Source organism: Culex pipiens, chromosome 3 (assembly GCF_016801865.2).
Source record: "Culex pipiens pallens isolate TS chromosome 3, TS_CPP_V2, whole genome shotgun sequence".
NCBI lineage: Eukaryota > Metazoa > Arthropoda > Insecta > Diptera > Culicidae > Culex > Culex pipiens.
In genome coordinates, this window is record NC_068939.1 from 160,148,586 (window position 1) to 160,163,698 (window position 15,113).

A 15,113-nucleotide genomic window follows, 5' to 3' on the forward strand; every position below is an offset into this window, starting at 1 on the left:
CGTGAAATTTGCATATTTTTAGCGTGAAAAATCTCTAAGCCTGCAAATTATTTTTGTTAACAATTGGTGTATATGAAAAAAAAACGAAATAAAGCAATACTCACTGATGCGTGGTAACGTTGAAGAACAGATGACTGTACTGCGGCGCCGAGTCCTCCGGTCCGTGCGGCGCCGGAAAGCTCATCGTCAGCAGCACCGGCTTCCGGTGATTCTGGTGTTTGCTCTGGCGCAGGAACGCAATCGAATCGTTCGCAATCAGGTCCGGATAGTAATCCTTGCCGTAGTCGAAGCCGTGCTTGATCTTCTGCCCGTTCATGTTGATGCTGTAGTTGTAGTACTTGGAGTTCATGATGAGCCCGCCCCACTCCCGCCACCCGGGCGGGATGTACGAGCCGTTGTACTTGTTGAGGTACTTTCCAAAGTAGCCGGTCCGGTAGCCGGCGTTCGAAAGGTAGGTCGCGAACGAGCGCGTTTCGTGCGTGGTCTGCCACGTGGTGCTCGAGCAGTTGTCGTTGTTGGTGAACACGTTGTGGTTGTGCACGTACATCCCGGTCAGGATGGAGGACCGCGCCGGGCAGCACATCGGGGTCGTTGTGTACGCGTGCCGGAACTCGGCACCACCTTGCCGGAGGAGACGCAGCGTTCGGGGCATGAAGTTGAGCGAACCCAACTCGACGTCCTGATCATCGGTGAGAATGAGGATGATGTTGGGTTTGCGTTCGCGGGCCTGCCGGATGATATCGTTGATGGGGGAGTCCTGCGCTAGGATACCCTCGACGACACCACTCTTCTTGACCCGACCACGACCATCGTGCGGTGCTCGAACCCGCCGATAGGACGACCGCCGGTGTTGACCTTCGCGGTAGTGATGCCGTCTTCGCTGATAGTAGCCTCCACCACCCGGTTGGAAGTCACCGTCCAAGGATCCCCCCTGGTCCCCGGAATCTCCCGCCACTGCGTAACTTACACAGTAAAATAGCACAATAAAACCAACTAGCACTAATCTATACTTAAAACACAGCTCAAGCCAACGAAGCGCCATCGTCGTCGTCGTCGTCGTTCTTCCTTCTTCAACGCACCTGTCTATTAATATCACAATCTTCTTGGGCGGGCACTGCACGCTCCCCGTCGGAACACACACAAACACTTCCCGCAAAAACCCGGACTAGGGTGAAGGGCTATTAAAATATTTCCCCTTCGTTTGCACACATTTTCCACTTAATTACATTCATAATAATAATCAACTTGATTAATGGCATGATGCGCCCCGAACCCCCCCAGCCAACCCGGGGACAGATCTTGGAAAGGATGACAACAGCGCCGGATGATGATCAGCCTGAACTGCGGCAGACCTGGCGACGACGGCTTGCGCGTCTCGGGTCGTTAAAATCTGCGGAAGAAAGAAAGAAAGGAAAACAAGTTAGTGCTTTGATGGGTAAGTAGGCAAGAAGGCATCAAGTCAGGGAGAAGAGGAAAAAAAATCAGGACGCGATGAGATGGATGATTTGTGCGATTTAATGCGCGTGATTAGTTTTGGTTGATTAAACTGAGCTGGGTGCTGCCGATTTGACGTCAACATGTCGGCGGCGGCGACAAGGGCGATGGATCGGAGAGATCTGGGGGTAAAGTGACTCGGTGACATGTTGACGGCGTACATTCAGGCGTGGAGACCTCGAACAAATTGCATCGTACGTAGTTTCGAATTCCATGGGACTTGGTTCCTCTCCGTGTAAGAAAAATAACGAATCTTAAACAAGATCTCAAGAAAATGGGCAGTCAAAAAATTTTTCTTACACAAACCATTACACTTTGAATAGAATAAAAAACTGAAAAAAGGAAATTTTAAATACTTGTTCTACTTTTAGTACAATTTCAAATATATAGAGAATTTTTGAAATTCTCTTGTCTTGTGTTCTCTTTTTGCAAACATTTTTTTTTGCCTATGATTCATGACAAATAAAAATAATGCTTATATAAGTACCATGCAATTATTTTTTTCCAAAAAGATTAGAAAATTTTCAACAATATTATATTTTGACATTGGTTAGGCCATTGCAGATATTTTTTTAAAGTTTATTTCCCTTGACTCTGGCCAAAGTCGAGGGGTGAGCGAAAAAATAAAAAAAAATATCAAAATTGAAGTAAAAAGCCTTGATTTTAACATTTCAATGAAAAAAGTGTTTTAAAATGCATAATACACCTATCCAAATGTTTTGCAATCATTAGTTTCCAAAATATCTAAGTATTGAAGAATTTTTTTTTTGGCCTGAAAAAAAACTTGCATCAGATTTTTTGAAAAAAAAATAAAATATTTTCAATCGATTCCAAACATGCTTATTATGATTTTAACCCTCTCACGCCCATGATTACTCCACCACTATTTTTTGTCTTTAAAATTAAATTTCTCTGCAACCATGCATTTTTCAAACTGGTTCAACCTGCATTAGTTTATATAGAATGTTAACTTATCCCCATGAACATTTCATCTACTTCGGTCTATCCAGTTAAGAGTAATGAAGAAAAACGTAAAAAATCTCGATTTTGCTCTGGGCGGGAAGGGGTTAAATGCAGAAAAATGCATTTTAAATTGGTTTCAGTCAATTAGATATATATTTTAATTAAAATTTTGAAGTTTTTTGGAACAACAAATTTTTTGCCCCCTTTTTTTCGGGACGATTTTGAAGGGGGTCGACATAAAATTTGAAAAATATTTGCAACGGCCTTACCGAGATATAGCCTCTTAAGGGGTTACATGAATGAAGAAAATCTAAATTTCCGTATGACATAAAATGTATTAAATTCGTTACTAAGATCGATCCCGTCACTCCTGAAATTTTCATTATAAATGTTCATGATTTAAGTGAGTAACAGACGATTTATCCTAAAATAAATCAAAATAACATCCTTAAACAAATCATAGCTCTGGTACCTATATAAACCCTAGCGTAAAATATGCCATGATTGATACCCTTAAATATAACCAAAATATTCGAAAATTAAAAAAATAACCCTGATTTGGGAATGCAACTTTAAGTGACCAAATGTTAAATAAAAATCGGAAAATCCAAGTTTCCGAAAAGTCCTAATCATAACCTACAACTTTGCCGAAGACAACAAATCGATCAGAAAATCCCTTTTCAAGATACAGATTTTCGATGCTCATTTTTTATGATCAGTACCGTCAGTGGGGGTGACTATGGGTCAAAAAACGAAACACCTCTCGAAATTTCTTAATAACAAAAACAATTTAAATAACATCGAAAATCTTTCAACGTAGATTTGTTCTTAGATAGTCTACTAACATTTTCCCAAAATATGGTGGATTTTGATGAACACTACCTTAAATGCCAATAGTTTTAAAATTGACCCAAACTCACTCCTTAGAGGGGGTGACATTGGGTCAAATGAAACTAAAATGATGCTGAAATACAACGATATGGTAAAAACAAGTCATCCAACAGCGTTTCTTGTTCGAGGGAATCGTATTGACTCGCTTTAATGTTTGAAGTGGAGATTTTCAAACATTTGGGTAGTTTTCGAGCAATTCTAACAAAAATATAAGAAAAATGATTTTTCGAGAGGTCATTTTTAGCCAAAAACGTACCCCAACTTTAGACAGCTGCCAAAATAACAGGATTTGTTCTAGGAACGAGATTTTTTCAGCAAAGTCATCTTAAGATGTCCCCTACACAACCCTTTTAACAGAATCCAGTTTCATTGATAATAACCTGAGAAATGGTAAAATCCGTATAAAATCACTTTGACCCAATCTCACCCCCCAGACCCAATGTCACCCCCACTGACGGTACGCAAAATTGTATGGAGTCTTTAATGAAAAAAAAACTAATGATGCAAAATGGATTTTTTGACATAGGGGTAATAAACAATACAAAATTAAAAATCACGAAATAAAAATTGCGAAATTCTATAGAATTACTATTATTTATTTTTCTGTGCTCGGTTGCTTCAGTGTTTTTTGTTTCATCCAAATTTTGGCCAAAATCTAATTTACCAAAAAAAAATGTTACCCAGATTCTCAAAATCTTTGTCTAATGTATGTAAATCACAACAAATCGAAAACAAAACGGTCAAAAATCGGAGCAACCCGCGTGACCACCTATTCCATGTTCTTTTCCCCACAGTACAACAGCTCCACCTTTGCTGACATCACTGTCATAAATTTCATCAACCTTCTTTTCTTCTGTCCCGCCCGGAGGGCAAATTCCTCCAGTCAGCCTTCGCCCCGTAAACCCAGACATTCCGACGACACACTTGGCCATAAAGTTGATATATTCGACGCTCTATAGAGCTTCTTCCCGATTTGCTGGAGTTTTTTTTTTTTCTATCTGTTTTCATTCTTGCCGTATTCCAGCTCAATCACCGATGGCCATGACTTTCTTTCTTTCTCTTTCCTCGATCTTGCCCAAGCCTTCCGTCGTTGAGGTTGAGCTTTAGAGGTGTTGTTTTTGAGGTTATGTTCTTTAACTGGGGCTGCTGCTGCTGATTTCGATCGACCTGCTGCTGTCCCAGATGAGCCGGTTTCGAAACGATTTGTCATTTAACATTTCCGCAGTCCCGGGACCTTTTCATTTTGGGGAGGTTCTCGATATTTTTTTTGGTCGCGTTCCAGATTCCATCACACGCGGCCTGCCAAAGTAGGCTGCTGTGTTGGATCACATGAGCGCTTGACGTGGTTTGGGCATAAATGGGCCCTTCCTTTTGGCTGGTGTTGTTTGCTGTTGAGTTCTGAAGTGTGCTTTCGGTTTCGGTGGGACACGTGGAAGGTAGATTTGAAGAACTGGGCGACCTTGAATCTTATTGGGAGTGTTGTATAATGGTTGAACATTTGTAAACTTGCCATGTATTGTGATTTTTGCAAATCCTATATCGAATAATTATTTATTAATTTTGCACTTCACCTTAATTCCAACACAACATCTAGTTATTATCATTTATAGAAGCGGAATTTCCCAATTTTTATTTTTATTTTTTAAAAGCTTAATTTAAAAGTCTTAAAATAAACCTGTTATCCAGTGTTAAATTCCAAAAATAATGTATGCACAAGAACCAATATATTTAATTAGAGGGTGATGACTGAGGTTTTCTTAAGTTTGATCAGCCTTAATAAAAAATTAACGAGGGTTAAAATTTGTATACTAATAAACAAAATTATACTTAATATTTATTTAGTTCAAAAGCTTTGTCAATCTAAAAGATCAGATTAGATTAAAAAAACAAAAATAACTTTTAATCAAAAATTTATCACGAAATTACTTCATAAAAAAATTATGCTCTTATTAGCTATATAAAAAAATCAATCAATTCAAAACGTTACTTAATCCACCCATAGGTAAAAAAAAAATAGACACAAAAGGGCGGTGTTTTTCAGTGTTCTATCAATTTGACTCATTATTCATACCACTAGATTGGGTGGTCAAATCTTAATATTACAGGGCACTTATTTGCTTACAACTTATGATAGGGTAATCAGATCTCTAATCCAATTCGTGCTCGTTGAAAAGGTCAACGATAGGTCGCATGATAGATCCGAACAACGTTTTCATCAAAATATTTGAGATCCGGCCTTCAAAAAGTGCATAAATAACACTTAAGTGCTTATAACTTTTGATAGGGTTGTCAGATTTTCTCTGTTTTGGACGCTTTAAAGATCTTTCTAATACCTTTTCTGAAAATGTATAACATGACGGGTTTTCTTACAAAAACTACCCTTTTTACAATCTTCTGAACTTTAGTCAAAATGGTTTTTTAGCATAACTTTTGAAGTACTTAACTAAACTGCATAATTTTTGATGCATCGGTTTAGCCAGTGCACAGTGGTCTAGATCGCAAAATTAAGTGGAAAATGGATTTTCCGAAAAATGGTTAAGTTTTGGAGCTTTGGTATCTTCAGAAGAGTTGTTGCATATGGAAAGGGGCAACTTTTGGTTTGGTTGAAAATTAGGGTGGTTCACGATTAGGGTGATTTTGGAAACTTTACAGGAATATTTTTGGGATTTTTTTCGTCTTCTAGAAAATTGACGGGCTTGCCAATCCAAGCAACTTTGTCGAAGACACCAAAATTTTATCTCGTAATCTACGCCTTCTACGACCAAATTTATAGAAAGCATCTGAGCAAACCTTCAAAAACCAGTTTTTTTAACGTGGCAATTCAGGGTTAAGTTTTAGACAAAAGTGGTATTCGGGGCACTTTTAGAGTTCTAAAAAACAAACATTTTTACTATCTGACAAGTCAATTTGGACTTAAGGGTCAAAAGTTACAGCGATTTTAAGGTAAAAAATATGCAAATTTAAAACTTAAATATCTCGAAAAGGCGCAAGCCAAATTTTAAGCACTAGGTTGCATTTGAAAGAGGAGATCCAGCACTATAAACGCTGAAAAAATCTCAGGGGTGTTTTTCTTTAAACTCGAGATATTTTCATTTGAAAAAGTCTAATTTTCAAGGGAAAACCTTATGGGACCACCCTAACGAATTTTGAAAATTGTCCAAATATATGTTTTTCTATGTAATTTTGCCCGCTGAATCAGAATCTGCCCTCAGAATTGACCCAAAGTGTCGAAAAATCGATTTTTGGTCATATTTTGGGTGTTAATGTAAAATTATCATTTAAACCCAAAATATGACCAAAAATCGATTTTTCGACCCTTTGGGTCAATTCTGAGGGCAGATTCAGATTCAGCGGGCAAAATTACATAGAAAAACATATATTTGGACAATTTTCGAAATTCGTTAGGGTGGTCCCATAAGGTTTTCCCTTGAAAATTAGACTTTTTCAAATGAAAATATCTCGAGTTTAAAGAAAAACACCCCTAAGATTTTTTCAGCGTTTATAGTGCAGGATCTCCTCTTTCAAATGCAACCTAGGGCTTAAAATTTGGCTTGCGCCTTTTCGAGATATTTAAGTTTTAAATTTGCATCTTATTTACCTTAAAATCGCTGTAACTTTTGACCCTTAAATCCAAATTGACTTGTCAGATAGTAAAAATGTTTGTTTTTTAGAGCTCTAAAAGTGTCTTGAATACCACTTTTCTCTAAAACTTAACCCTGAATTGCCACGTTAAAAAAACTGATTTTTGCAGGTTTGCTCAGATGATTTCTATAAATTTGGTCGTAGAAGGCGTAGATTACGAGATAAAATTTTGGTGTCTTCGACAAAGTTACTTAGATTGGCAAGCCCGTCAACTTTCTAGAAGACGAAAAAATTCCCAAAAATATTCCTGTAAAGTTAGATTTCCAAAATCACCCTAATCGTGAACCACCCTAATTTTCAACCAAACCAAAAGTTGCCCCTTTCCATATGCAACAACTCTTCTGAAGACACTAAAGCTCCAAAACTTAACCATTTTTCGGAAAAACCATTTTCCACTTAATTTTGCGATCTGGACCACTGTGCAGTGTCGAGAAAATCGAGTGACAATCTTTTTTATCAACATCCCACCACACACACAGACATTTGCTCAGAATTTGATTCTGAGTCAATAGATATACGTGAAGCTGGGTCCAGGAGGGCTAATTGAGAAGTTCATTTTTTGTGATTTTATATAGCCTTTCTTCAGTAAGATGAGGAAGGCAAAAAATAAAAGTGCTTCGATTTGGCTCGAAATTGAATTCTTTGGTCGAAATAATTAGACCCGTTTTTTTGTTTGGTCATTAGGGTGACCAAACACCCTAGCCGACCGACCCACGTAGCCTAGTGGTAACGCTCCCGCCTAGTAAGCGGTAGATCGGGGTTCAAATCCCGGCTCGGACCAACACAACTGGTGATCGTTTCTCTTCTGGATCCGATTGCTTAGTAAAGGGAAGGTAGTGTATCGTCACAAACTGGACCTTATCACGACACCTTAGGAAGGCGACCTATGGAATGTTAACATTAACCTTAACATGTTAACATTAAGTTGAGAATGAAACTGCCACTGAATCCGCTTTGTAAATGCCGGCCCCGATACTCTTCAAGGGTGTTCCCCTCAGGAACTGGGAAAGATTTACTTTGCTTATTAGGGTGACCTACGCCGTGTTAGGGTGGTCCAAAAAATTACAATTTTCGTCAATTTAAGCAAAACCACATTTTTCAAAAAAAAACATAACTTCGCTCCATTTCAACCGATTTTAGCTGTCTGGACGCAAATGAAAGGTGATTAGTTTGGCTTTCAATTAAAATTAGTTTTTAGTTAAATCTAGCCTAACATTTGAAAAAGTCATATGAAAACTTCAAATGCCGTTTGAACGGTGTCTGGACCAAAGTGTCTGAAATTTTTTTAATCGGATTCCTCGTACAATTTTACGTAACATACTCAAAAATGGACGAGGTTCATTTACAGGATTCCGATTGTTACGGCTGTACTACTGTCAAAAATTTGAAATTTGTTGAAGGATAAAAAATACAAAAATAAAACAATAATTAATAACTAGTTAACTGCCCATGATCGCATAAATGTCCCATATGCATTTTCATCGTTTTTGAGTTAATGAAGCAGTTTGGTTCAAAATCGTGTGCTCTTTCAGAAAAGCCTATAACATCCAGTACTTTGTTCTAGAAATCAGGAGGAAATCCAGTTTTTTCTTGAAAACTTAACACGTAGCCTTATGTGTGGGACAAACTTCAAATGCGTTTTTCTCAGCTTGCTGTTTTTGCATATGGGACATTTATGCGAACATGGGCAGTTAACTGCCGCTCGAAGTAAGTCCGTCCCATTGGTAAATTCATCAATTTTGAGGTAACGATGCAGTTTGGTTTGAAATCATGTGAACTATCAGAAAAACCAATAAAAATTTGTACGTTTTTCTCGGCTTGCTGTTTTTAAAATATGGGACGGACTCAATTAGTGCGGCAGTTTAAAAAAGCAAAAAAAAATTCCTTTATTTTTTTTGGAAAATTTTGAAAAGTGAGGTTTTTACAATAACTTAACATAAAATTAGCATTTTCGTTATATACAAAAAAGATACATTTGGACTTGGTCTTGATTGATGGTTTCAAAGGATAATTTTGTATCAAAAATCAAATTGCATTTACATAGGGAAGGTGCGGCAAGACGACCATATGAGGCAAGAGGAACAATCGCTCGTACGGCCGTAATTTTTACAATTTTGATTATTTCATGTATGAGGAATTGTTGCTAGCAATGCAATTAGTTAATTCTACTATCACATTACCGACAAAACGACGTAAACGCCACGGAGTATAAGATGTAATGAAGTTTTTTATCAAAACCTTTGTTTTCTTTTAATATTTGGAAAGTACAAAATAAGGTTTAGAGTTCGTTTTCAGGCTCATTTTATCAAAATACTATTTTTCCTTGATCAGTAGTGTCCCACCAATGACTTGCACCTATTATAAAGTATGATTTAACTTTTGGTTATTTTTGTTGAGAGCTTTTGAAAAATCTTGTTCAGGTGGGGCAAGTGTACCATATGGATTTTTAGTATGGAAAAAATTACGAATTGCTGCAACAACATATATTATTGGGAAAAAAATACATAAACGTACTTAAAACTGATAAACAATTGTTTAAAAAAAATGTCCATGCAAATTATAGTGGTATTATGAAAATTTAGTAATTTATCATCTAAATAATTAGTTTTTTCGTAAAAACGATCAATTTTTTTGTAAAATATCATTATTTATCAATTAAAGAAACGCTTCAAATACATTCTAATCTGATGTGTCTAATTGACAGTTCAATTGTTAGCAAATTAACATGTTGTTTCATGCATTGTTCCTCTTGCCCTAACGGGTTGTTCGTCTTGCCCCACAAGTTGAGTAGAACGCATGGAAAATCAAAAATTTGAATATCAATTTTTCACATTAAAAAACAAGGTTTTTTAAAAAACTTGTTCTATTGAATTCTTAGTTAAGACCTGGAATATGATGAATATACAAAATCCAACAGATTTTTTAACGTTTTTAATGGGTTTAAACGAGCATTTCCTTAGCTTGTTACACTTGCCCCACTTTCCCCTAAATTTACACAAGGGTGACAGACCGGTCCTGCTGGCATGACCTCGTCACTAAGATAAAACAATATATTAAATTATTCAAAAGTGCTCTCAAAGTGACTCTGCTCTGCACTGCATTTCGTCGCATCTTTGTTCTTGAAGGCACGAATAATGACTCTACTTTGAGTGCCAGAAAAGTGGGAGCAGACAACTGGACTGCTGACGTGCAAGTGACAATCTAATTAAATATTTAGCAAACGATATTACATTTTGCATTTTGAACTTTCAAATTTGGTAATCTAATTTCAACGGACGTCATGATATGCACAACATTAAGAAAACAAAACATTATGTAGCTTATCAATCATTTGTCATTTTTTAAGGTAAAAAGTGGCATTTAAAATGTCTCTTTTTGGTTCAAAATTAAGATATAGCATCATAAAAAATATCGATTGCGTAAAGCAAAACACTGTCCCTCCCAACACCCTTCCCAAATTAGTTTATGCATATTAACTGCATAATTGTATGGTTTTATGCTCCACACTCCAAGCCCGCCACTGCACTTGATGGCCCATAAAAAAGCAACCTTACACGGGGTGGCGGTGTCGACAATTATCGAGTGCTAATAACAAGATTGGCCCCTCCGAGATCGTGGGTCTCCCACGGATTCCGCTCCGAGGAGTGCGCGACAAGGTGGCAAAAAGCCGGTGGTCATAATTTATGTCATTTGTCCACCGGCTGTACATAAATATTATCCCAACCACCGTGGCCAGAACCGGTGTGAGTGAGTTTTAAAGTGCTGTAAGTTGTTACGGAGAACAGTGGTGAAACCTTGCAAAATTTGACATATTTCGCAATATTCGTTAAATTTTAAATTTAAAAACTTGTACATCTACAAATTAAAAATTTGTGAAAAATCAATAAAACGAAATTTGTCCAATTTAGCACCCACTGTGCGCCTCAGTCGTCCAAGTATTACTCACAGTGAGGCGCAGATTTCTCCATTGATTTTTCCATTAACTGCTCGTGTTATTTGCACGATCCGACTCTAATCTGTATTCTTACCACTGGTCACGGCTGCAATAATCTATTAATAAAATCTTGCTGCGACAAATGTGGCCAACTTTAAGCGACGAGGGGTCCATCAATAATTCCCAAGTGTTGGTTTAATGTTATTAAAAAAACTTGTTTAGCTCCGAAGTTGTAAAAGTCACTGATTTGCGATTTATTTTTACTGCAAGTTGACACAGTTATTTATGCAAATCCGTCGCCGGTATCAGCGAATAAACCGAACACGAGAGTGTGTAAAAATCTCACAGCCAATAAATCCTAATCCGGCTGATCGATCTGTTACAGATTCCTGGAGACAAGGCCGGGACAATTTATGCAAAGCGCCAGATTGAATTGCAACACGATTTTTTCATCCTTCACCGCGTTGAATCCTGCAGCCACCGGTCATCGCTGCCCGTAAATGCAAAGGTGTCCCATGTGCAAAATTGTAATTTTTGAACTATTTGGATCAAATTTATTAATTTAATAGAGAGTTTCGAAACTAATGGCACGTGGGACAAACATGCATCAGTCAGCATTACAACAACATTTAGCAGCTTTCAGAGGAATGTGGCCGCAAAAGGGGCGCAAAAGTTGTGACCACTATAAATCACAATTTATCAAACCGGAGCGGCGACAAGTCCATCGCGGCTCATGTTTGCTCGCCCGGGCACACGCTTAAGCCGCAACAACACTTGGCTTAGTCGGTTGGTAAGTACTGAAGGCAGCATCCAGTCGATCAAGTTGTTTTAAGGCTCTGCCGTCCCGTGGGGCGTCAAGTGGGATTGTGAAGAGTGGTTTTTCGTTGACCCTTTCAGTCCGGGATTTATTTTCACAAAAGCGGTTTTTGAAAATTCGTTTTTTCTGATCGATTGGTTACTTGGGCAAAGTTGAAATTTATTATTAAAGCTATCCAAGAAACAAGGAAAACCCCTATTTTTTATTACTCGATTTTATTTATGTACAGTTAAACAAAATGATCTAAATAAACGTTTTTAAAAAAAAAATACCATTTCATCTTTTTGTATGTTTTAGTTGATCAAAAATGCCAAATGATTTAGCATTATTTGTGAATATTCTCGATTTTGCAGACAACGTGAAAACCCGTTAAATTCAGCATTTTTTTCCAATTCAATGATTTCTAAAAGATAACAACGTTGAATAGTTTATTACGTTTTCTTAGAAAAAATACTTAATTAAATCATATTTTCGTTCCCTGTACCTTTAATTTTTACGTCAAATTTAGCATTTACTAAGGTTGCTAATATAGTTTTTTAGAAGAAATAAGTAAAAATAATAATTAGTTAACTTTTTTATAAAATACATATAAATTTTAGGTAAAATTGTTAAAAAAGTCTCAAATTTACCTGAAATTTGTTAAAACTAGTTTTGTTTATAAAATTATCGATTGAGTTCAATTCGAAGCACGAATCAAAAGATTTTACCTTTTATATCAAATTATTTCTACTCAAAATGCCTATAAATTTGGAGATTTCTTTTAATTATGTTTCAAAAACACATAATATTTATTTTTAACAATTGTCCAATGAATCCGAAAATGCATTCCGTGTTCCGATTCAAAAACATATTCGTTGTAAAAATCATAACAACTTGAGAAGATTAAAATAATGCATTTTATCGACATTTTCATCATCATTGTTATCTAACTTTTTAAACCTTTCAAATTTTTATGAAAAGGTCTTCTTGAGGTACTTTTAACATTTCTCTACCACGGTCAGTATGATGCATATCCTTCCGTATGTACTTAATTTGTACTCTTCTTTTTTCGGAAAAATCTCAAACCTAGCAAAGTCAGCCCGGCTATCAATGTCACGCTGTTTTACGGTACTTGAAAATGCCCAATGCCCATGCCCTTCATTTCCTTCCAAAATATGTTATCATTATCTTTGAACAAGATCAAACTTGGTTTACAATGCCTATTATTTGTCAGTTTTAATATATTTCGCTCTAAATCATTATGTTAGTTCTGAAAAGAGTGAAGAAATAATGAAAAGATTTTCTTTTAGTGTCACATTCAACTTTTGTCAATAAAATATAAACTTTTTTCAAAAATATTATAAAATGAAGCATAAATTGTTTACGGTTGTCTATGCTCCGTATAAAAAAGTTTTTTTTTGTATGAAAATTGTCAACGACGGGGGGGGGGGTCAAGATATCCAAAAAAGTGTCCACCTGGTTTATGGATGGTCCCTTACAATAATTTACCTCTTTTTTTCGATAAAAAAAAATATTTCTAAAATAGCTGAGAAAAAAATCTATAATTCTTTTCTAGCCTTATTGATATCAATAGTGCTGAGATAAAGCTTTGTTAAAAATTAAAATACACAATTCAAAGTGCTGCCAAATTGTACCTATTTTTCAATTGACTATATTTTGGAAACTATTTTTCCGATTTTCAGTGTCAAATAATGAAACCTTCATGGAATTTTCTCATCTTTGTGAAAAAATCAGGGTGTCAAAATCACTGCTATCATTACATACATGGCTCTTTAAAATGTTAGTCGTGATCGTGACAGATTTTTTTTTATTTTTCAGTGATAATTGAATAAATAGCTTTCAAAATGTCGTCAACTGAAAGATGGGGACTGATTGAGTAGCACTTACAAACATGTATTATAACTGAATTTCATTGTTTGCGTGGCCATATCTTGGCACACCCAAAATCAACTATGTTAAAAAAAGAAATGCAGATCATTTCTGGAGCAACATTTGAGAAGGGCACATTTTCTGCATTTCTTTTTATGTTCAGCAATTTAAAAATATTTTTGTCAGGTATGGGCAAAGATGAACACTATTTTAAAAATTCAGCAAAAAATGGATATGGGTCATTCCAGGTCAACTGAGTACACTTTTGGACTCGACCATCACCGATTTAGACCAAACTTGGAGAGAACATTCATCTATCAATAGTTAACAGAAATCCCAAGTTTGGGCCTGATTGGACCATCCCTCTATTTTTGGCACCGCCCTCTTTTTTGACGATTTTCTAAAAAACTTTTTTTTCTTTCAATCATAACTTTACGACTATTTGAGCAAAAGACTTTCTACATGTTGCATTTTATAGAAAATTGTCCAAGGAATTCGATAAAAATAAAATTTTAACCCTTAAATGCCCACTAATATTATATTTTGACGTTTTAAGTATTAAAATTCAGTTTTGACCAATTCCTTATATTTTAATTTGTTTTATTTTATCACCATCGTGTTCCCCGGACAATTTTACATAATAATCAATGTAGACCTCAAACTAAAATGAACTATTGGTGAGATACAGCGATTTTACTGAAAAAGTTTGATTTTGCGCAGCACACGGAAGTACATGGTGTACTTTTCAACAAAAAGGGATGATTCCCGCATAGTTCGGTTTTTATATGTGAGAAACTTATTTCGGATTTGAATTCATAGGACAAAGTGCAGCGCAAAATCAAACATTTTTCAGTAAAATCACTGTATCTCGCCAACAGTTCATTTTAGTTTGAGGTCTACATTGATTATTATAAAAAATTGTCCGGGAAACACGATGGTGATAAAATAAATCAAATTAAAATATAAGGAATGGGTCAAAACTGAATTTTAATACTTAAAACGTTAAAATATAATATTATTGGGCATTTAAGGGTTAAAATTTTATTTTTATCTGATTCCTTGGACAATTTTCTATAAAATGCAACCTGTAGAAAGTCTTTTGCTCAAATAGTTGCAAAGTTATGATTAAAAGAAAAAAAGTTTTTTAGAAAATCGTCAAAAAAGAGGGCGGTGCCAAAAATAGAGGGATGGTCCAATCAGCACCAAACTTGGGATTTCTGTTAACTATCGATAGATGAACGTTCCCTCCAAGTTTGGTCCAAATCGGTGATGGTCGAGTCCAAAAGTGTACTCAGTTGACCTGGAATGACCCATATATGTAGTTTGAAAACAGTGCAATTTATTATAAAATTACAAAAGAACTTTTTAATTGCAATTTTCAGGCTAAATTAAAGTTTCCTTAAAAACTTTCAAAACATTACAATTTTTAAAAAAAATATAAGGCCCTTGCTAATATTTTCCAAACATTGGAGATGTAAAGAACCATCTATAAATGTAGTAGCA

General features: G+C 36.0%; 1 protein-coding gene across 2 annotated transcripts in view; it reads right to left on the reverse strand.

The window, feature by feature from the left end:
* The window catches only part of LOC120413658 (extracellular sulfatase SULF-1 homolog), a 91,995-nt gene that overhangs the window by 25,738 nt on the left and 51,144 nt on the right, over positions 1 to 15,113 (reverse strand). For both annotated transcript variants that reach the window (XM_039574577.2, XM_052709610.1), the window contains one exon: positions 105 to 1,390. In XM_039574577.2, the coding sequence (XP_039430511.1) occupies positions 105 to 1,042 (938 nt within the window). In that variant the 5' untranslated portion in view covers positions 1,043 to 1,390. The remainder of the gene's footprint in view (positions 1 to 104; positions 1,391 to 15,113) is intronic.